Source organism: Plecotus auritus (assembly GCF_963455305.1).
Source record: "Plecotus auritus genome assembly, chromosome: 7".
Taxonomy (NCBI): domain Eukaryota; kingdom Metazoa; phylum Chordata; class Mammalia; order Chiroptera; family Vespertilionidae; genus Plecotus; species Plecotus auritus.
In genome coordinates, this window is record NC_137774.1 from 129903174 (window position 1) to 129927023 (window position 23850).

The 23850-nt window shown below is 37.3% G+C and overlaps 1 protein-coding gene across 2 annotated transcripts in view; it reads left to right on the plus strand.

The window, feature by feature from the left end:
- Positions 1–23850, plus strand: part of EDIL3 (EGF like repeats and discoidin domains 3) — a 397106-nt gene that overhangs the window by 269501 nt on the left and 103755 nt on the right. For both annotated transcript variants that reach the window (XM_080682026.1, XM_080682025.1), the window contains 3 exons: positions 13973–14128; positions 16096–16240; positions 20831–21015. In XM_080682026.1, coding sequence (XP_080538152.1) covers positions 13973–14128; positions 16096–16240; positions 20831–21015 — 486 coding nt within the window. The remainder of the gene's footprint in view (positions 1–13972; positions 14129–16095; positions 16241–20830; positions 21016–23850) is intronic.

Below are 23850 nucleotides of genomic sequence, written 5' to 3' on the forward strand. Positions count from 1 at the left end.
AGCCCTCTTATTTCTCTCTTTGATTAATTCTTTTGTATCACACAATGCTGGGAAATAATATCCTAGAAAATATGCCACCTTTAGCGCTAGAGCATATGTTTGCTTTGCAGACTTCTTTTTTCTTCAGTCCATAAAAACGAAGAGTATCACACAATTCTGCTTCCCAGAAGTACCTTTTAAGTTTTTATTATGTGGTATTTGCTTCTATCTTTATGTTTAATTGAACCCATGTCAGCATTTAAAATTTCAGGGCACTTTCTGCCACTCCCAATAATATCCTCATACATGTAAAAGTATAAAGTGTGGAAACTTCCTAGCAAGATGTGGAAACCGTTCTATTGTTATTTACATGCTACAAATAATACAGAAAAATTAGATACCACAGGGGCAAAATGCATTCGCCTCCTCCAGGTAACGCTTCACTGTCCCAGATAGAGATACAAGCATCAGGGAAACTCAGTTAAAGTGATTGCATTTCCCAATTTTACTTTTCTGAGGCACTCAGCACTGTTCTCAGTTACACTCTGAAGTCCAATCAGTGAAATGACTGGTGCAGAGCAGAGCATTCAGGTGGACCCTACAGTGAAATTTCTCCTCCACATTCCTGGGCCAGCTACTAGGAGGCATGCACCTCTCCTGACATCTGTCTTTAAATTTTTTAATTGATAAAACTTAACATTTTTTTCTTTTTTTATTGTTTAAAGTATTACATGTAGTAGTACATATATCTCCTTTTTTTCCCCCATTGACCTTCCCCCCAGCCTCCCCAACCCCTGTCGCGTGCTTGAACACTACTTATTCATCTATTCTCTTTCTTTGTCTCTTCTTTCCTCTTTCTTTTTTTATTTTTATTTTTTGCTTTCTTTCTTTCTGTAGAAAAGGTTTGTGATGATTCTTTTGATACTAGAGGCCCAGTGCATAAAATTCATGCGGGGGAGGGAGGTGTCCCTCAGCCCAGCCTGCACCCTCTTCAATCTGGGATCCCTTTCACAATCCAGGACTGCTGGCTCCCAACTGCACACTTGCCTGCCTGCCTGATTGCCCCTAACCACTTCTGCCTGCCAGCCTGATCACCCCTAACCACTCCCCTGCCAGCCTGATCGACGCCTAACTGCTCCCCTGCTGGCACGATTGCCCCTAACAGCCCTCCCTGGCCAGCCTGGTCACCCCTAACTGCCCTCCCCTACAGGCCTGGTCACCCCAACTACACTCCCCTGCAGGCCTGGTCCCCCTCAGCTGCCCTCCCCTGCAGGCCTGGTCCCCCCTCACTGCCCCCTGCTGCAGGCTTGGTCCCCCCCAACTGCCCTCCCCTACCAGCCTGGTCACCCCCAACTGCCCTCCTCTGCAGGCCTGGTCCCTCCCACTCCCCTCCCTTGTAGGCCTGGTTCCTCCCAACTGCCTTCCCCTGCTGGCCTGATCACCCACAACTGCCCTCCCCTGCTGGCCATCTTGTGTCCACATGGGGGTGGCCATCTTGTGTGTTGGAGTGATGGTCAATTTTCATATTACCTCTTTATTAGATAGGATTATTAAATAGGATGTGCCTTTCTATTGCCCACTTCACATCCTCATAAGAGCTATTGCTTGTCAACGTTGGCCACTTGTGGGATTTTAAGCAAGTCTGCATCCCTTGCCCATAGCCCAGCCGTGGGCAAGCTACGGCCCGCGGGCCGGATCCGGCCCATTCGGCTGTTCTATCCGGCCCGCGGAGCCGAAAGAGTGGAGGGTTCTCTTGCTCTCCCCTCCGCTCCTTTACTTTGAATTTATATTAGTTCACACAAACACTCCATCCATGCTTTTGTTCTGGCCCTCCGGTCCAGTTTAAGAACCCATTGTGGCCCTCGAGTCAAGAAGTTTGCCCACCCCTGCCATAGCCTCTACCCTTCATAGCACACCTGTGCTTGTGCATCAAGGATTCTTTGCTTTCAGGTAGCACATCAGGCTTCTTTGAGAAATATAGGTTAATAAAGATGCCTTCTTTTTATTATTTCTAATGTATTTTAACTGGGGTTAACATTTCATGTACTGACATCGTTTTCTCTTTTTATTCCTCTTGTTTTGTATCGTCTATCTGTTCACGCTTTCTCTGTCTTTGTCTTTGTTCCCTCCTTTCTATTGCCCTTCCCTCCCTCCCTTTTCCCTTTTTTCTTATTTCCATCTTTTTACTGGATGTATTCAAGTTGCCAGGTTTCTTACAATCAAGGACTCCTTTAATTCTTGCCCAGCTATACAAAGCAACCAAGAAAAAACACAAGAAAAATATAAAATTCAGAACATATGGATTAAAATATATATCTTAGACTATAACAGCATACCTAATATATACTTTTCCACTTAACTTAATATACAGGTTGAAGTCTTTAAACAGAATACCCACAGTTTAGTTTATTTCTGAATGTGAAGCTGTGAATATTGAAACGTGAAGAACCTCGAATCACTGCCAGTACCAGTAAAGGGCAGATGAGTACAATACAGTGAAAGCTCTCAGACACAGGTGGAGATTCAGAGGAAACTATTACACCAGGCCAGGGCCCTTGGAACAACCAGCAGATTATGCCCACGATGGCGTGCTGCTTCTGCTCCATGCTCTTTAGTGAATGAGGTGTTTCACGCTGAGTGGAAGTTTTACCAGGTGCAAGGAGTCATGAAGTGATTAAGGATTTTGTTTACTCACCTGTGCTATTTTCCCATCCTTTTCCAAAGCAGGCAGTTAACTGAACACATGGCACAAGCTGACCAGCATTCAGATGAGTGAAGGACAATTTAGAAACCCTCTTGTCTGGAGCTTCATAACTAGTTAAGAAAAACTGATTAAAAGGGAAAAAAAAGCATTTAAATGTTGTGTCAGAGTTCTTGGATGAACCACACCCGTAAAGCGTTATTGATACTTCAGTTTTTATTTCTTTGCTTACACATGCTGGTGAACTTATTCAAGCATAGAATCTAGAGATTAATTATTGTTCCCCAATATTATTAATTGTTTTCTATAATGTGCCTTTTTTCAGGTTTTTCAAGCTTTTTTTTTTTGTAGCAAAAACCTCTCCTTTCCCAGTCACATTTCAGAAATTATGTTTAATTAGATTACATGATTAAAACAACAAACACAACTCGAGAAAAACAGGTTGGGGACCAAGCACAACTGACTCACAGTGAGTGCGCAGTTCATTTGGCAAAAACAAGGAGAGCGGGCCTCACAGAGGAGAGCTCCAAGTGCCAGGGTGTGAAGAGCAGCAAGTGCGTTTTTCTGGGTGTTTTTTGTGTGTGTGTGTGTGTGTTTTTTTAAATATATATTTTTATTGATTTCAGAGGAAGCAAGAGGGAGAGAGAGATAGAAACATCAATGATGAGAGAGAATAATTGATTGGCTGCCTTCTGCACGCTCCCTACTAGGGACTGAGCCCACAACCTGGGCATGTGCCCACAACCTGGGCATGTGCCCTGACCTGGAATCAAACTGTGACCTCCTGGTTCATAGGACAAAACTCAGCCACTGAGCCATGCCAGGTGGGCACAGCAAGTGTGTCTAACAGGGAGAATGAAGAATGTTCACTGGTTAGGTTGTTGGTGATATGAAGGTTGCTTAAGAGAAATCCTATTATAGCAACTAGGACCAGTCATATCAGCACTCTGAGCTGTGCAGTTGGTCTGAGTTACTTCTTTCATTCTGAAGCACCTCAAAGACCTTCTTCCTTGGATGCCTTCCCACTACCCACGTCTCCACAGGAAATGTTAAAAGATGCATTTGCCAAAATACTTGATATTAATTAGATAATGTGAAAGAACTGGGGAGTTTCCATTCCCTGTCATTTTTAAGTAGAAGCTTTTGGTGATCATGTTCCTGTTGGTGTTCTTTTTTTGTTTGTTTTTTGTTGTTGTTGTTGTTTAACTCCTAAGTGACATCTTTGCAATCCAGCTATTTAGAACTGCCTGGGAAGCTCAAGTAACTTCTTGTATCACATGAAACAGATGCTTACCTACTTGTTTAGCCTGAGGTTTATTTGTACTGCCAGCTCCTAACAAAGCCCTTATAGGGGACTGTCTTCTCTGTGACATGTAAAAATACTTAAATGAGGTTGATTGTGAACAATACTGTGGATAGAAAAATCTCATTCACAAAATTAAAAATTCATTTAAATACTGTCAGTGTAAATCATTATCTGGAAATTTCAAATATCTGTACTCATATATTTTCAGACCCTTTGTGTGAGGAAAAAATGCTCATCAAATGCATGTTTTGGGCATCATCACCAGAGGTAGAATGTTAGGATATAAAATAAATTTCTGTTAAGATACAAGTATCATGAAAAATTACACCTTACAATTTTTAGGTACTTTAATTTTCTCTGATTACATATTTTTTAAATATTAATTGTATTAAAAATACTGGTTTTATTCTCTAGAAGGATGGTCCTGGTGTTCAAGTGAAATATTCATTTACTGAAACTGAAAGGTGGTTGTAGCTTGGTTGTTCTTTCTTTAAGAAATGTGCTTTTTTTTAGTTTAAGCATGAACGTCTGTGCATATCTAATATACAATAACAGCAAATTCTTCAAGGTATATTTTTAGCAATTCCAGTTATATATATGTCAGTTTCATATTGTCTAGCATGTGTTTTTATTATTTAATCTTTTATGTAATACTTTTATTTTTTATATAAATACTAGAGGTCCAGTGCACCTCTAGTATTTATATAAAATACTCATATTTATATAAAATACGGAGGGGGGGTCCTTCAGCCGGGGCTGCACCCTCTCACAATCTGGGGCCCCTCTGGGGATGTCCAACTGCTAGTTTAGGCCTGATTCTGCAGGCAGTCAGACATCCCTCTCACAATCCTGGACTGCTGGCTCCTAACCGCTGGCCTGCCTGCCTGCCTGATTGCCCCTAACCACTCTGCCTGCCTGCCTGATCACCCCTAATGGCTTCGTCTGCCTGCATGATCTCCCCTAACTGCCTCTGCCTGCCTGCCTGATGCCCCTTACTGCTCGCCTGCCTGCCTGATCACCCCTAACTACTCTGCCTGCCTGCCTGATCACCCCTAACCACTTGCCTGCCTGCCTGCCTGATTGCCCCTAACTGCCTCTGCCCCTGCCACTACAGCTTCGTCTGGAAGGATGTCTGGCTGTCTGGTCTAATTAGCATATTACATTTTTATTATTATAGATTAATAATTCTCTTATTAAAAGAGAAAAATTAGTACATCAAAAGTCTCCATTCACTAATACTTAGTAGTCAATTTAAACAAATTGCCTGTGTTTTGTGCAAATTATGGAAACAATGGTAGGCAATATGATTGCTATAGATTATCATTATTTAAGCACTGCATATTTGTGTAGTACTTTAATGTAATATGCTATCTAATCTTCAAATCTGCATTTTTATATAGCAACTCAAAAACCACTATTTGTGTATGTGTCTCAATAATTATGAAAGAAATAACTACTGTTAGATTTTAACATGATTTTCCTAAGAATAAGTTATGAATTAGGCATTAATTTTTCTTACTAGTTGATCTTGCTAAATTAATTAAACTAGGAAACCATTAGACTGAGTTGGCTTCAGTGCCTTAGCAACCTACTTAAGCAAACCGAAACCTAAGCCTGTTTGTCTCAAGGTTAAGAAATCAAAACCTAAGGACAATCTCCAAGAGCCAATGAGGCTTTTCAAAATAATGCAGCCACTTAAGCTATAGCCAATCAAGCAATGCCCTGGCTGTGCCTCCACCTCTTCTCTATCCAAGTCTCTTCCCTAGCTCCTGCTGTTGGGGCATTCCTAACCACTTTTGATTTGGTGCTGCCTCATTCAAATTGATTTTTGCTCAAATGAACTCTTAAAATTTCAATATTCCCCATTTTATATTTTCTCAGCCTTCAATTGTCAAATGTTTCCCAGAGTTTCTTAAAAAACTAAATCTTCCTCTTTCACTTCCCACATATTACAAATTAAAAAAAAAAAAAGCTGAATGATTGCCTTCATTTAAATATAAGAAATTTTTTGCAAACTGTGTTTGTTTGCATTTTATGTTTGGAGGTGTTTGGTTTTGTGTTTTTTTTTGTTTTTTTTTTATAAACTGACACCAGCTACCAGTCAAACCCACCCTTGAATGCTTTACTTAAGCATATCATGACTTCTCTAACAAGCTTGAGGTAGAGAAAAAGAATTAGCTATTCATAGAGCTACTCTTAAAGCTAATTGCTTGTTTAATGCTATCTTTTGTTTAAATTACAACCATAAATAACTTTAAGTATGTTATTATATATTAGAGGCCCTGAGCACGAAAATTTGTGTACTGGAGCGGTCCCTCAGCCCAGCCTGCTCCCTCTCACAGTCTGGGAGCCCTCAGGGGATGTCCTACTGATAGCCTCCCTCTGCGGGAGGTGACCAGCAGATCAAGGGAAGGCACCGCCCTCATCACCTGGCTGCTGCTGCTACTGCTGGCTGCAGCTGCCACGGCTGCCTGAGCCCTAGGCCTCACAGCTGCCTGAGCCCATGACTGCCTGAGCCCTGGGCCTCTGCAAAAGCAGCCACGACTCTGGACCAGCCCACTCTGCCAGCCCGCCTCTCCCCCACGGGCACGGCCTGTCTCATCCGCTCGGCATCGCCCACCCAAGCCACCGGCCCTAGGCCCTTGCAGCCGCTGTGGCTTTGACCGGATGGACATCCGGAAGACATCCTAATTAGCATATTATCCTTTAAATGTTTGAAATGCTTATGCACTGTATTTTATACTAGGGAATGAAGCTCAGAAAATACTTTTATATGTAGCAGTACTATTGATATCATTGTAATTACTGGCTATTAATAATATAAAAGGAGCAAAGGGGGAAGGAATCCAACAAAAGGAAGATAGATGAATACCCAGTAACGTTGGGGGGACTAGGGAAGGTACTCGCCTGTTAATCAAACCCGGGGACAAAGATGGTTGGCCAAAATGGGTGTGGCTACTGAAAGCTTGCAAAACTTTGAGAATACCTAATCCCCTGAACAAAGGAACTCTCACTCTTGTTGCTCTTGTTGTGCTTGAACCTTGGCTTGTGGGTTCTTTTGCTCCCACTTCTTTGCATTCACCCCTCTGGCCCATGGCCATGTGAACCCCCCGACACAGTGGACTAATGGACTGCAGTGGGGGAACACAAGCTAAACCAGCCGGATACTGGACTGGACTGGGTTTCAACATGCAAGGAAACTCTGGACACTGGCTCTGATTATAGGTCTTCTGAAGCCCCAGCTACACTTCTGCTATGGCTGGACTAAAGGAAATGAGATTTTGGAAACCCAGGGGTATAATTCCATGAAAATAAAGCTTTCTACTATACGTCATCCTCCCATGGGGTCCTCCTGAAATTCTTATTTCAACGTTACCCCAATAACCCCATACCCCACAGGCAACCAGGGCAGACGAGCTCCTCTCCTATCCTGTAACACCACTACATTAGATGGCCATACTTAAGTAAGTTTCCTGGAAAATAGAGGAATAAATGGAAGCAACCAATGATATCTTCCCCCACATAAGATATTTGCCAGCACTGATTTGAGGATGAATCTCCTTACTTCATGGCATTGTTACTCATTTCCTACTTTCTTTCCCATTTTTCTTCCCTTATAAAGACACCCAAACTACTAGAGTTAAGGTATAACCTTTATTTCACCTTCAACGGGGTGATTTAGACAAGTTGATTTAGACCAGTGGTCAGCAAACCACGGCTCGCGAGCGGCGGTTTGCCACTCTGTTGACTAACGAGTTTGCCGACCACTGATTTAGACAAATGGAACTTACATTACGTTATGTTGTACATGTGTGGTTTTAAATTTACATAAATGGTATTGTGTGTATTTCATTCTGTTCTTTTTCACAGGTTCTTATCTTTTAAATAGCTATGTATAAATTCAGTTAATCACTTCTGACTCTTAGAAAGTATGCTTACATCTATTATTCAAGGGTACACCCATGCATGCACACACATATATATTTTATATTTTAAAATCTCTATTCCTCTATGGATATTCACTTAATCTGCTCTTTTTTACTAACATAAAAATTCTACACTAAACATGTGTGTGGCTCTGGCCAGGTGCCCATTTGGGCATCGTCCAGATACTCCAAGGGTGCAGGTTCAAGCTCTGTTCAAGGCACATACAAGAAGCAACCAATGAATGCATAAATAAGTGGAGCAACTAATTGATGCTTCTCTCTCTCTCCCTTCCTCTCTCTCTAAAACCAATAGATTTAAAAAATTAAAAGTATGTATGTGCATTCCTCATTGAGAAATTATGCAAAAGTTTTTTTTAAATATCGAGGAATAAGTTGCTTCATTTTATTAAGGACTAACAAATTAAAGTGAGTATGCCAGTTTATACCCCTCCCATCAGCAGAGGAATACTTCACCAATACTTGATATTATATTTTTTTGTTTTTCCATTTTGACTGAAAATAACTATCTTTTTATTTAATTTACATGTGTTTAATAATTGGTGAATGTTTAGATATTGATCTTTCCTTTTTTTGAATTGCCTTTTACTGTCTTTCACTCTGTTTCCTATTGGTTTCTTTATCTCTTTTGTGTGTATGTGTGTGTGTGTGTGTGTGTGTGTGTGTGTGTGTGTGTGTGTAGCCCTTCCCCTGTATATTTCAGACTAGTAGTTGTCAACAGAATGTGTAGTTCACATATTTATTGTGGAGGCAGGGAGGCCCAAGGACTCATTCAGGAGGTTCACAGGTCAACACTGTTTTCATAAGAATTCTAAGAGTTTCTTTGCCAGTTGTTATTTTTCATTAAGTAATAAATACTTCTAGAATCTGTCAGTATTAATTTCTAATTATATACATATCATATATTAAAGGCCCCAAAGTATTTTATATATATATATATATATATATATATATATATATATATATATGTGTGTGTGTGTGTGTGTGTGTGTGTGTGTGTGTGTGTGTGTTATATGCCTGGTGTGAGTGTATTTACCCTTGGGGCCTTTAATAATTTTTATTAAAGGAATCATGAGACCTAAAATTTTGAGAACTAGTGTACTAAATAAGACCCTGTCAGTTTTTGACACTACACTTATCTTCTCCCAGATTGACACCTTTCTATTAATTTTACCTGTGATGTACTTGATTAAAAATAAATCTTTAAATTTTTATGAGACAATTCCCTTTACATTTTGTGCTTTTCTGATCTTCTTAGAATAATAGCTTCTTCAACTTTGAGGTCACAAAATATATTTCTACATTTTTTTTCTATTAGATGAAAAGTGTTACTTTTCACATTTGGCCTTCAGTACATTCCAATCCAAATTAATTTCTCTCAATATAGACAATCATTTTTCCCAACACCATTTACTAAATAATCTATCCTCTCCTCACTGACTTATAATGCTCCCTCAAGTATGGATATATATTAATATATAGCCTCTTCCTGGATCTCCCTTCCAATTCCACATGGATATTTATCTGTTTATGCTAGTACCACATGCTCCATCTAAATGGTCTTGTAGTTTTAATATATGGCAAAATTCCTTCCATTGTTTGTACCTTTCCAGTATTCCTTTAGCTATTTATTAATGAAGATTTATTTTTGAATATATAATTTAAAATAAAAACAATCGATTTTTAGAATAAACTTATCATGACACAGAATAGTATATCCTTCTTGATGTTGATGAAAACTGCACAGAATCCTATCTAATAAAAAAGTAATATGTAAATTGACCATCACTCCAACACAAGATGGCTGACCCATGTGGTCAAAGATGGCTGCCCCCATGTGGACACAAGATGGCTGCCACAAGATGGCCAGCAGGGGAGGGCAGTTGGGGGTGATCAAGCCTGCAGGGGAGGGCAGCTAGGAGTGACCAGGCCGGCAGAGAAGGGAAGTTGGGGGGGGGGGGACCAAGGCCTGCAGGGGAGAGCAGTTGGGAGGGACCAGGCCTGCAGGGAATGGCAGTTAGGGGTGACCAGGCCTGCAGGGGAGGGCAGTTAGGGGTGACCAGGCCTGCAGGGGAAGGCAGTTAGGGGCAATCACGCTGGCAGGGGAGCAGTTAGGCATCAATCAGGCTGGCAAGGGAGTGGTTAGGGGGTGATCAGGCTGGCAGGCAGAAGCAGTTAGAGGCAATCAGGAAGGCAGGCAGGAGAGCAGTTGGGAGCCAGCAGTCCTGGATTGTGAGAGGGATGTCCGACTGCCTGTTTAGGCCGGATCCTACAGGGATCAGGCCTGAATGGACAGTCTGACATCCCTTGAGGGGTCCCAGATTGGAGAGGGTGCAGGCTGGGCTGAGGGACACACACCCCCGTGCATGAATTTCGTGCACTAGGCCTCTAGTTTACAAATAAAATTGAGGGAACCAACTTATTATGCTGTCTTATTCAGTATGCTGTCTTCTGTTTTGTCTTTTAGTTAAAAATGTTCTCATAAGACCATAAGAATAATTTATTAGGTTAATTTCTAGATATTTTATCATTACTTTTGCTATTATAGATAACATCATTATCAATGCATTGTTTGCCCTTTACAGTAGTAAGGACAGAAGTATGCAATATATACTGTTTTGTTGCTAAAGTCTTAGTGCTCTTTCCACATTATTTCCAGATAATTGTGGAATCAATTATTTGATGCCACACCAAAACTTAACAAGCAGTAATTCTTAAAATCTTATGCCAACATCTCTCTCTCTCTCTTTCATTCTCTCTCTTTCCTTTATCTTCTCCCTCTCCTTTCCCTGCTTCCTTCCTCATCCCTGTTCTTTTGACAACTGTATAGTATTTTATTTTCTGGCCTCTCCTTAATGAAATGACTTAAATCCCTATTGATAGGGATTTTAACCTATTTGAAATTGTGTCCTATTATATACTAATATAACACTGTGGGAAACAACTTTGTATCCACATCAGTTTGCTTATGTGTGGTTATACTGGTAGGCTACATTTCTAAAATGAAATGCCGAGCTTAGGAAAATGTACATTGGTCATTTTGTTTCATGTCACTAAACTGTTCTTCATGAAAGATTGTGTTATTTATACTCCCACCAGGAAGTACAAGCTTTCCTATTTTTCTATACTTTTTCTCATATTGTATAATTTATTTATTTATTTATTTTTGCTTTTTGATTATGTGAAATGTGACTTATAGTATTTTGGGATAGATTAAAAAGGCAGATCACCTTTTAGCCAATGCTATTTTGCCATAAAATACTGTTGGAATAGGATAAAAGGGAATTACTTGCAGGAGGTCTCGTGGTGGAGATGTTTCTAAAATCATTCTATAGCCTTCTTCCAGGGCTTACTTTATTTCTCATAGCAATATAGATTTCTCATATTAAATTTGAGTATGACCATGACAGTGAAATCTTAGCCTTTTATATTGAGGTCCCAACACCTAGTAATTGTTAATAATCCTGTATTCTAGAAATCACTTTTACAAATTATTTTTATTGTTATGCATCTATAATTTGAGCTTTAGAAAATTAGTCTATGGTTCATCAGCTAAAACTCTGTCAGAGATAATTGGGCCATCCATAAGAGGTATAAACAAGATAACTAAAATGAGATCAAAGATAATTGTGAAAGGAATAATCAGCAATATTGTGTGGAATTTGACTTCTAAAATGGGAGGAAAATTATTAAAACTATATAGTATTTATGTTGTATATATAGAAAGGTTCCAATTATGAAGAGTCTCATAAAAAGAAAAAAGAATTTCATACATTAGATACTAGAACAATATTTCTCTTCTATAGCCATATGGTAATTTACCTAACATAGTAAAATGAAGTATTTTTCAGAGGTTATCTATTCCAAATTTCACTGTTAAAATTCTAAAATCAATCTTTAAAAAAACTAATAGATATCAATGTTAAGAGCAATAAGTAAAATTTACCTTTATGGTGGATATTCGCTTTTTTGAGCCTCCAAACAATATTTTTACATAAAATATATTTATGTAAGTAAATTTGATGTCTGAGTATTGAAATGAGAAAAGCAAAATTGGATTCAGAATTAACTCCATTAGTATTATTGGTGAAAAAAGGGTACCACAGACCCAGAATTTAAAAGCAAAAATATTGTTTATAAGGTCTGCATTGCAAGAGTGAGAGAGGGATGTACTCACCAGTCAGAGGCTGCGGACTACCTTCGCCAAGTTCTTTAACATCAAAATTCCAGGATTTTTTTATACATAAATAAGACTGAGGATCGCTCAGTGAGTGAGCACCAGACTGTGAGGAACCTCGTGCCATTCAGAGAAGGAAGGTGAGACTAGGAAACAGAATCAACAGGACGGCAGACCTTACCATGTCGGCAAATTTTCAAAAGCCTAAATGGATGCTGCCTACATGCAGGATTCAGGATTGCCCACAAGACACTAACATTTAAAACATATAAATCCAAGGAAATAAAACATTGTAAGCCTTTCATAAGTCATGGTGTTTGCCTGGGGTGGATTGCTTTCTTAGTTCCAATTTTCAACTTTTTGAATATATGACATGAAAATAGGTAGGTAAATAGATACATAGATAGATGAGAGAGAGGGGGGGAGGGAGGGAGGGAGGGAGGGAGGGAGGGAGGGAGGAAGGAAGGAAGGAAGGAAGGAGGGAGGGAGGGAGGGAGGGAGGGAGGGAGGGAGGGAAGGAAGGAAGGAAGGAAGGGAAGGAGAGAAAGAAAGAAAGAAAGAAAGAAAGAAGAAAGAAAGAAAGAAAGAAAGAAAGAAAGAAAGAAAGAAAGAAAGAAAGAAAGAAAGAAAGAAAGAGAGAGAGAGAAAGGAAAGAAAGAAAGAAAGAAAGAAAGAAAGAAAGAAAGAAAGAAAGAAAGAAAGAAAGAAAGAAAGAAAGAAAGAAAGAGGAGGGAGGGGGAGGTGATGAGGGAAGAAAGAAAACTGATTACAGAGGGGCAGTTTCTTCACATACACATTCTATCATTTCAAATATTAACTCTCAGAGTCTTCTTAGAGAGTGAGAAAACATAATCACATGAATCTGAAGATTGTCTAATTTTCTCTGGAAAATGGTCTCTGAATTATTAATATTATAGCATAAGACATTTAAATGTTTCGATTTGTTATTGGTGGAGAGGGAAACTTTACAACAATTCTTCTAGAACATAAAGGATTTTGCATACAGCATAAAGGCATTTTAATAGGAATGACACAATTTTTAATAATTTCCAGATATGAAGAAAATATTTTTGTTTTATAATTAAATTATTATACATTAAGTGCCAAAATATCAGAAGAATATTAGAATTTTTATTACAAGGCTGTAACTCCTGCAGCAAACTATTGTTGGGTGATTTATAATGGGGAGAAAATATGAAGAGAAAATATCAGTTAGAAAGTCTCCCCATGATGAAATGAAGAGAAAGCAAATATTTGATGAAAAACCCTCTATAACTTATAGTGGAGACAACTTTGTAAAAATCTAGAAACTGAAGATACTTCTGTTTGTTTTTGTCTTTTGTCAATTTTGTTGCCTTTAGCTTTCTTTTCTAGTACTCAAAGATCTCAGGGAGATTTTCATGTTTTATTTTCATGTTGAAGCCTAAAGCATTTGAGACTCATTTACAATTATGTTGACCTTAGAGTTCCATTGTAATGTCACTGAGGCTATTTTGACAAGGTAATATTCCGTTTTCAGTTTACTAAGTCGCATCTTCATATCATAACCAACCAATGTTTTCTATACTTAATATTTTGGGGCACATTGCCCTTTTCAAAGTTTGTCCACAAATATTGCTTTACTTGAAAACAGGTATTCAAGAAAGATTTAAGATTTTAAACCTAAACTTGGTATATATATATATATATATATATATATATATATATATTTAATATTCATCATTTAAATTATAAGAAATTACTATATTTTTGTATTATTTTAAATATATACTAATAAATAAAAATGTTCCATTTCCAAAGTGGATAGTGTCAATATTGTTATCCTGAAAGCAATGAGATAATCATTGATTTTCCTCTTTCCTCAGATAAATTTACAAAGAAAGATGAGAGTTACTGGTGTAATTACCCAAGGAGCCAAGAGGATTGGAAGCCCAGAATATATAAAATCCTACAAAATTGCCTATAGTAATGATGGAAAGACTTGGACAATGTACAAAGTGAAAGGCACCAATGAAGACATGGTAAGAATGACTTAACATAGTTAATTTAAAAGTCAAATTCCATTAATAATCATTGCTTACCAAATGAATAATGGGTCTTCAGCAGAAGCTTTATGTTGTTGCAAATAAATTTATGGTATTTTAATAAATATCAGACTAGTGGGGTGAAAGGGGTAAGGAGTTTTTCCAAGTTATAAATGCACACTGGCTAACATTTAAGACTTTCTCTGATTTTAATTGGGGATCTTATAATCACTTTATCACAAGGTTAACAATATTGGCATGATAATTGTTTTATTTTAATAATAGTCAGTTTTCAGTTTCACTGTATTGCTTTGACAGATTAGCACTATCCATAATCAAATAACCATAGATCAAAATTGTTATTTGTAAATAAAAATATTATTTGAAAAGTAAAGCACAAATATAGAAAAGATGTATATTTTTATATATTTCATATTGGGAGAAAATTTTTTATTTAGCAGAATAAAATATTTTAGTAATGCATTTTTATTTATTGAGAGAGAGGAAGAAAGATAGAAAAAGAGGAGAAACATCAATTTGTTGTTCCACTTATTTATGCATTCATTGGTTGATTCTTGTATGCACTCTGGCCAGATATTGAACCCGCAACCTTGGCATGTTGGGATGACACTCTAACCAACTGAGCTACCCAGCCAGGGCTATAGAATAAAACATTTTAGAGAAAATAAATATTCAATGTCTCCTTTGTTTTTCTTATAATATTCCCAATTTTAATGAACTTTTATTAATTTTTTAAATTTCACAACTACAGCTCATTCCATTTAAAGACAAGTCATTAGACTAGACTTAACAAATTATAGTAAAAGATTTTTTAAATTACCTTCTCAAATAAATTTAAATAAATTTATCTGTTTACCAGATCATGTAAAATAACAATGAGATTAAAAGAATTTTAAAATAGAATGTTTAATCCTCAATTTTAGAAGGAAATATAGTTTTTCCATATATATAAAGAATTATGAGTCTCCTATCCAATGATGTGGGACAGACCAATAAGTCGTAATCTTAGGAATCAGACCCTAAAGCATCATAAGTCTGATCATAGCATTAGAGAGACTGAGTGAACAGGAAGCATAGGAAAGACTAGTTCCTAAAGAAAAAAAAATTATCATTACTAAGTAGTAAAATGGACAGACTAGATTAAGTTGAAAGGCGTAAGTGCCCATTTTTCAAAAAAAGAGAGAAGCATTCCCCTGATTCTGAAGGACTGACCATAAAATTGACAATACCTTGCCCTAATCAGTTTGGCGCAGTGGATAGAGCGTTGGCCTGCAGACTGAAAGATCCCAGGTTTGATTCCGGTCAAGGGCATGTACCTTGGTTGCAGGCACATCCCCAGTAGGAGTGTGCAAGAGGCAGCTGACCGATGTTTCTCTCTCATCGATGTCTCTAACTCTCTATCCCTCTCTTTTCCTCTCTGTAAAAAAGCAATAAAATACATTTTTTTAAAAATTGACAGTACCTCATAATAGAGTATAGATTATACCGTAGGCTACATTGGTTCATAACATTAATTCGCATTTTAGTTCTAGGTTTTATGTATTCAGCTGATGGCAAGGTCTTCCTAAATGCTCCAGACCCCCAAATTATTTTTTTCCTTTTTTAATATATTTTATTGATCCTTCACAGAGAGGAAGGGAGAGGGATAGAGAGTTAGAAACATCGATGAGAGAGAAACATCGATCAGCTGCCCCCTGCACACCCCCCACTGGGGATGTGCCTGCAACCAAGGTACGTGCCCTGACCGGAATCGAACATGGGACCTTTCAGTTTGCAGGCCGACGCTCTATCCACTGAGCCAAACCTGTTTTGGCGAGACCCCCAAATTATTTAATCTAATTTTGGAAAGATTATGTTGGGTAGGACATAAGATCAATGTATAAAAACAGGTAAAGGAGCTGCTACAATTAATAATTACAACTCTATATCATCTCTTTACATAGGTGTTCCGTGGAAATGTTGATAACAACACACCCTATGCTAACTCTTTCACACCCCCCATAAAAGCTCAGTATGTAAGACTTTATCCCCAAGTTTGTCGAAGACACTGTACTTTGAGAATGGAACTTCTTGGATGTGAACTATCTGGTGAGTCCCATACTATCTATTTTAGTATTTTCTTTAAAGAAAAAAAAATGGTGTGTAGTCTACTACTAACCTGTAATTTTTCAACACCCATAGATATTCATTCCTGCTATAACATGTCAAGGGCATGGTTCAGTGATAAACTCGTGTGTGTGTGTGTGTGTGTGTGTGTGTGTGTGTGTGTGTGTGATAAACAATCTAAAACATGCTACCTAAGACAACTAATGTAGAAGGAGCAGTGCATTTCTTTGAGTGGTCAATGAAAATACAACAAATTCTCACTGGAAACTGTTTCTTTAAATGTCTCATTGTTTTTAGTATTGACTATGATTTATGTTTTGTGACAAAAGTTCAGTAAAAACTGAATTCTGCCTGACTTTGTAAATTACAGTTACTTTTAGGCTATATGGAATAAAAAAGTAAGCTTTAGCTCTGTCCATCTACTGTAAGAACTTGGCTTTTGAGATTTTTTTTAATGAAACGTACATTTTATCATCTCTCCCAAGGAGACAATACTTCAATACCAAGATTGCTACTATAAATTCACTCTTGGATCATTCTTATCTACCATCCTGCCTATTGTATAAACAGTGGTTATCCAACTCAGGATTAAGTAATGCTTCTCTTCCAGGAGCATCAGTATTAGATATAAAGATGAAGACTTGATGTGTAGCTCTCACAGTGATCCCGTTTCTGTATAGCTAGATTCTGAACTAAACAGACAGTTTTGTCTAGGCATGTCACTGTGTTTCTTTTTGGTGGTTGTCCTTATTCTAGCATCAACATTTACATAAAAGTAATTGTTTTGTTCAAACAACTGTGTTTTGAAAAATGAAAAATTAATGTGTACCTCACTTTTTAGAATAACCTTCAAAAAATAAAGACTTTTATCAAATGTACAATGATACTGTTTAGTTAAAAATAGGAGGACACATGCCCTGGCCAGGTGGGGTCAGGTGGATGAAGCATCGTCCTGTACACCAAAGCTTGCAGGTTCAATTCCCAATGAGGTCACTTACCTAGGTTGCAGTCAACTGATCTATGTTTCTCTCCCACATCAATGTTCTCTCTCTCTCTCTCTCTCTCTCTCTCTCTCTCTCTCTCTCTCTCTCTCTTATTCTCTCCCCCCTTCCTTTTCTCTCTAAAATCAATAAATATATCCTTGTGTGAAAGTTAAAAAAAATAGGAGGACACATCCCTAGAACAGAATAACTGGGAACTATTTATGCATTTCAAGAGGTTGTGTATTGGTTATAATGTATACTTTATATTTATTTCCCTTCTTAGGTATTTTTGTGATGTTGAGAAACTGAATTATTTTTAAGCAGATAAAAGTTACTATTAAAAAACAATCAAACTTTTGCCCCGCCAGTGTGTCTCAGTAGTTGAGCATTGACCCATGAATCAGGAGGTCACTGGTTCGATTCCTGGTCAGCACACCTATCTGGGTTGTGGACCCAATAGGGGGCGTGCAGGAGGCATCCAATGATAGATATTTCTCTCCTATGTTTCTACCTCTATCCCTCTCACTTCCTCTCTCTCTAAAATCAATAAAAACATATTTTAAAAACAACAAGCATACTTTAAATGAACCCATTATATTTAAAGGAATCAGAGACATTTAGCTAGATGAGTGAATTAGTTTTAAGAATCATATTTCATATTATATATGGATGTCTTTTATGAAACAGCCAACATATGGTTTTAGTACAGTTAATTATCCTAACAGGGATGTTTTCCTTATTTTCTTAGTTCAAACCAGCTTACTGACTACCAGTAAATCTGAGCAGAATTGTTGTACAGTGTTTTTATTGCATGTCACTATATCACCACAGGCCGGTGTCAACCCTAACTCATCCATCATAAAGCAATCAAGAAGAAGCCACAGATGATGAGGTTTGCTACAAGCCCCCGCGGTTTTTAGTTGCTTAACATCACCTTCCCCAACTTTTCAGCCATTTGATTTGTGAGGGTCAGTCTCTCATACATGGCACAGTTATACCCCTAAGGGGTGAATATATTTTACTTTCACGTTTGACTTGAGGTTACACCTGACACTTTACATTTTTTTATGTTCTCAGAAAGAAGCCATACCCATCTCCCACACCCACACATTGATTTTGAACTTGCATGCCGAGAGTAATATCACTTGATGGATACTTTTAAAAGCTGTGAAATAATCAATTTCATTGTTAATATTTCATTTGTGTAGGTGCTATCCTTGCTGGTAAAACAGTTAATTTATACTTATCAAATCATATGGATGAGAAAGAAAATTTGTGAGGCAAATTGGAAGAGGTTAGCTGTTATATTAGGAAATAAACAGTAATACAATGTATGGAACTATTTCCCACAATCCAGTGCAACACTATAAAGCCTCAGGCTGCCTTATTGTATTCAATAAACTCTTATAAGATCTCTCAGCCTGCCTAGAAGATCAGCAGCTAATCTTTTACCAGATACTTAAAAAGAAAACCCCTAAATTCTCTGAGAGAGATATGATTTAAGATGTTTAGATTGAAATGGATTATGACTGTAATTAGGGGAGGAATAGTCATTCATTCATTCTTTGAATAAAATATTGAGAACTTCCTCTGGGCTAAGTACTAGACAATGGAATGGGTATGAAATGAATTCTATGACTGAGCAGAAATGGTCAAAGTAAAGGTATCCCTTTTCTATGCAATATTTAAAATACTATGTTATATCACAAAAGGAAGAAACAAACAACCTTTCCTTTTTCCCTTGTATCTCTTCTGCAAGTCCATTAGTTTTACAAAAACTCCAGTAGCCGTGCAGGGTGGGGGTGAGGACTTGATGAGAGCAATAGAAGAACAAGTCAGAAATCTATAATTTAGACAAAGCATGTTATCGTATAACTGCCTGAAGATAAATGACATGTCATTAAGACTTAGAACTTTCTACAATCCATGAGATTTGGTCATAAAACTTTTCTCCCCAAGAATTTATATTTAGGAGTTAGTTATTTTTATCATGGGACTTAAGAGTATATGTCTCCTATCCCTGAAACCCAACAAAACTGGTACTAAGACATAATTGGCTAACCCTCCATCACCGTTTGGTAATGTTTGCATAGGATAGGCATTTCCTAGAAGGTGGAGTTGAAGGTAGACATGGAGGAGCCTCAAGAAGGAAGAAGTAATCTACATGGACTAAGACAGGAAACAATTCATTATAGTTAAGAACTATTTATCAAGAAGAGTTCTAAGCCACTTCTCTTAGAGCCTTGACTTCAAATGGCTTAGTTTTAGAAACTGCAGCCAGTCATAAGCTATTTAGTACTCCCCAATATGCTGATTTGAGGTCTTAACATTGATATAGATATAGATATGGATATGTGTATATATATATATATAGATATAGATATAGATATAGATATAGATATAGATATAGATAGATATAGATATATAGATATAGATATATAGATATAGATATATCAGAGAAGAAGGAAGAGGGAGAGAGAGCTATATCAATGATGAGAGAGAATCATTAGTTGGCTGCCTCCTGCACACCCCCCACTGAAAATCGAACCCCAAACCCTGCCATGTGCCCCAACCTGGAATCGAACCATGACCTCCTGGTTTATAGGTTGATACTCAACAATTGAGCAATACAGGCCAGGCTTATTTTGGATTTCTTGATAATCAAACTTACTTTGTGGAGGCCTCAACCACTGATAACAGAATCATGCTTCCTATGGATGGCTTTATGGATGGAATTTTGTCACAATTATAATTCAAGATTGGAAATACACATGTGCACATACACACACATATTTCAAGGACAGACAAATCCACAATTTGCACCATGTCCAACCTAAAACCATATGTGGCAAATTTGAGAATCTTCCAAATTTACCCAATACTAGAGAAGTTGTAGAATGTATAAAAGGCTCGTCCCATGATGGCTTTTGCTAGAATTAGTTTACTTTCTTCTGTTATATATTTGTTTAAATCCTATAGTTGTACAATGCCTCACACATGGTGTACTTTGAATAAATATTATCTTCTCACCTTCCAGAAGAAGCCATGTTGGTGCTATAAGAATATATGATAAAGATTAACAAACATTTCTTAGAAAAGAAAATGCTGTCCAAAATATACCATTGGAGCACTTTGTGAAAATGACTTTGTACTGAGGGAATTTTCATTTGCAGTATTATGGAAGCAAATAAAAGAAAACCAAATATACTTCGTGAGAAAATGTTCCATTTTTAAAGGTGCAATGAAACTGTTGAAAACTCAGGAACAGTCATGAGGCTATCATTAATGAGACAGGGAGCATTGTTTTCATTTTGCAGAATCATCTATCGTAGAAAAGTAATTTGAATTCTGTCTTGTTTTCAATTTTTCCAAAATATATTCAGACAAAATAACCTGAATTGGCTATTTTGTTTTTCAATTTTGTTCCAGATTTATTTCTGATTATAACCTTTTTTGAATTTAGATGCTCTCTCTTTGGGGGAATGAATAGCATTAGACTTAATCTGCTCTTGCCTATCTAAAATGAAGACATAAAACTTGCAGGGTGATAAATTCTTTTTCTCATGGAGCCCTTCTCATTTTCTTTCAGGCTGTTCTGAGCCTCTGGGGATGAAATCGGGGCATATACAGGACTATCAGATTACTGCCTCCAGCGTCTTCAGAACTCTCAATATGGACATGTTCACTTGGGAGCCAAGGAAAGCTCGGCTGGACAAGCAGGGCAAAGTGAATGCCTGGACCTCCGGCCACAATGACCAGTCACAGTGGTTACAGGTAACAGTTTTCAAAAACTTTCGCCACCCACTGTGCCTCTTCTTTTAAAAGATTTCCTGTTGGTTAGATGCTTGTTGGAGTTATTACCTTCATACTAATATAAATATGCCTCTCTCTTTGGCTTAACTATATTGGTAAAGCCAAAATTCCTCTGAAGCTATGTCTGTGTGCTATTTTTCTTCCAATGTTGATTTACAGATGCTACTGTCAGATTGATGCAGCAGGCTGTACCAGATCACACTATATATAGATCAATTGGATTGATCATGAGAGCATTTGCATTTTAACTCTCATCTATCCTCACGCTAGTAGTCAATATTGGTTTGAAAGTGTCACAGCAGGAATCTAAAAACCTTGACATCAAGCCACTGACCTGCGGATTGTTCCCATAGAATCATGAATCATGACTTATTAGCTCTTTCCCTGTGGTTGCTAAGCAATGGAGCAATTTGATTACATCTCGTAAGAGAGCTAGGTTATAGAAGGAAAGCAGAGATGGTCTTTTCTTCACGTGGCCTTCTTTTCCCTTATTCTCACAGTTAGAAACATTCTCCTTTGTCTTTCCGTTTTTCCAACCCCGCACACTCACATTAACAAGTTAATAAGTATTGATTATTTCAACTGCTCTCAAATTACTTCACTTCTCACCATCCCACGGCCACTTTCATGCTCTAGGCCAGTGGTCGGCAAACTGCGGCTCTGTTGACTAATGAGTTTGCCGAACAAAGGGATAGGGTCTTAATCACAAGGAACAACAACAGCCTGTAATTATTGGAATGGAGAGTCTAGGTCAGTGGTCCGCAAACTCATTAGTCAACAGAGTGGCAAACCGCGGCTCGCGAGCCGCATGTGGCTCGTGAGCCGTAGTTTGCCGGCCACTGCTCTAGGCTACCACCACCTTCTTTCACCCTGGGTTTTTGCAGCTTTCCAATTTCTGTTCCTACTCTACAAAGCTGTTTCCCAAGTTATAATAAGTATGGTATTTTTCCAAAATACAAAGGTGATTTTCTTACTCTCTTTTGAAAACTTTTCAATTGCTTTCTATTAGCCTCAGAATAAAGTACAGATTCTTTAATATAAGCTAAAAGTGCATGATTTGGCCCTATTCCCTCTTACCCTTTTAGTTTTTTCTAAATTTGCTTCAGTTTTTCAAACCAAACACTCTCACTTTCTTTCCATTCCTTTATAAATGCCCCCTTCCTAGAGGAAAAGAATGGAGAAAGAACACCTCTGCCCAGAGCACCCCAGCCTTTTATTGGTGTAATCCTTCAGGTACAATGGGGTATACATTCCTCTGGTGCATCCAGAGTAAGCCACCAACTCCATCCCCTGCCAGATTAGGCTTAAGTTCTCTCCTGTACACTACTGAGTCATCTATAATTATCTCAAAACATTATCACACTATTATTGAAATTGTGTTTTCATGCTTCATTGTTTGCTCCAAGAGGGATGGGACCACATCTGTCTTTTTCACTTTCTCAACAGTACCTAACTAAATACATGTCACAATACCTGACACATAGTAGGCATTCAATAAATATTTGTTGAATGTATGAATGGATAAATGAATAGTTCAAAATACAATTGAATTTATTGATTTGGGCATATACAGCATAGAATTTTGATCCACAACTTAAGAGGCCAACTGCTAATATCCTCAAATTTCAAATTAATATTAAAAAAAAAGAAACTAAAAGCTCATACTAAACATCTGGCCTTTATGATACAGGAACTAAATTATTATCATACATAGTCTTTATGAATTTTTAAGTTCTTAATTTGAGGAATCCATGGAAGCATTTTTTTCGATTTGTTAGAATTGAATGGTAAAGTTAAACTTGCTCTTTGTTGCTGTATAATATTTTTTAAATTGGAAATATTCCAGTCATGCCTCAGATTAAATATCACTTTTGAGTCATAATGCCATGTGGAATAGTACAAAATATTTTACACTATAACTAACTCAGGCTGGTAGGCTCTAGAAATATCCACATGAAGGAGTTGCCAATGGCACATTTCCTTAGAAAGATAAAAATAAACAAATATTTTTACATGAATCAGGGTGTACTCTTCAATGCAAACCTCCATCCATCACATATTTTAAGATGGCTTTTCATCTATCTTCTTAACGTCACTTGCATGCTGAAATTTATTTATTCTGTTGGTGACAGACTTTCTATCAACTCAAGGACCAGTTCTTGCAGTATACTGTATGTCTATTTTTTGTTGTGTCAAAACATACTCAGAATCTTGAAGGCAGGGTAAATTGACATCTTTACTTACACTTTTTTTTTTCTTTTTTGACATCATGCAAGAAAAAGAATTGTTACTATTTTTAGTATTTTCTCATCAAAAGAATAGAATCTGTTCAACTATATATTGCCATGGCTGTCAGTGTCTTTGTTGAAAATAAGATTAACATTTGTATAGATATTGTATAGGATGAGTTTGTTTATAAATTGTTTATATAGAGTCAATTTTTTATCCTTATTTGAGGCTTCTGAATTTATAAAGTTTAGTTCTGTTTTTAACCTAAGATGCATCAATTCAGTGTAATAGCTCTTCAGAAGAGAAACCATGTCTCTCATTTAAATGTCTCTCCTTCACTATCAATCTTCTGCTTATTGAATTTTTAAGAACTTTCTTTTATATACTAACTATACATAACCCTCTAATGATGAGTTTTATTTCAGTTTAATAGGTTTTTCCAAAATTTACTCAATAGGTAATATCTGGAAATGCAATTGTTCTAAATGAAACCCCAAAATATTTTTAAGGAATTCTTATTCAAATATCACTTTAACATTTTATTCTTCTTATTACTCTACTAGAGGC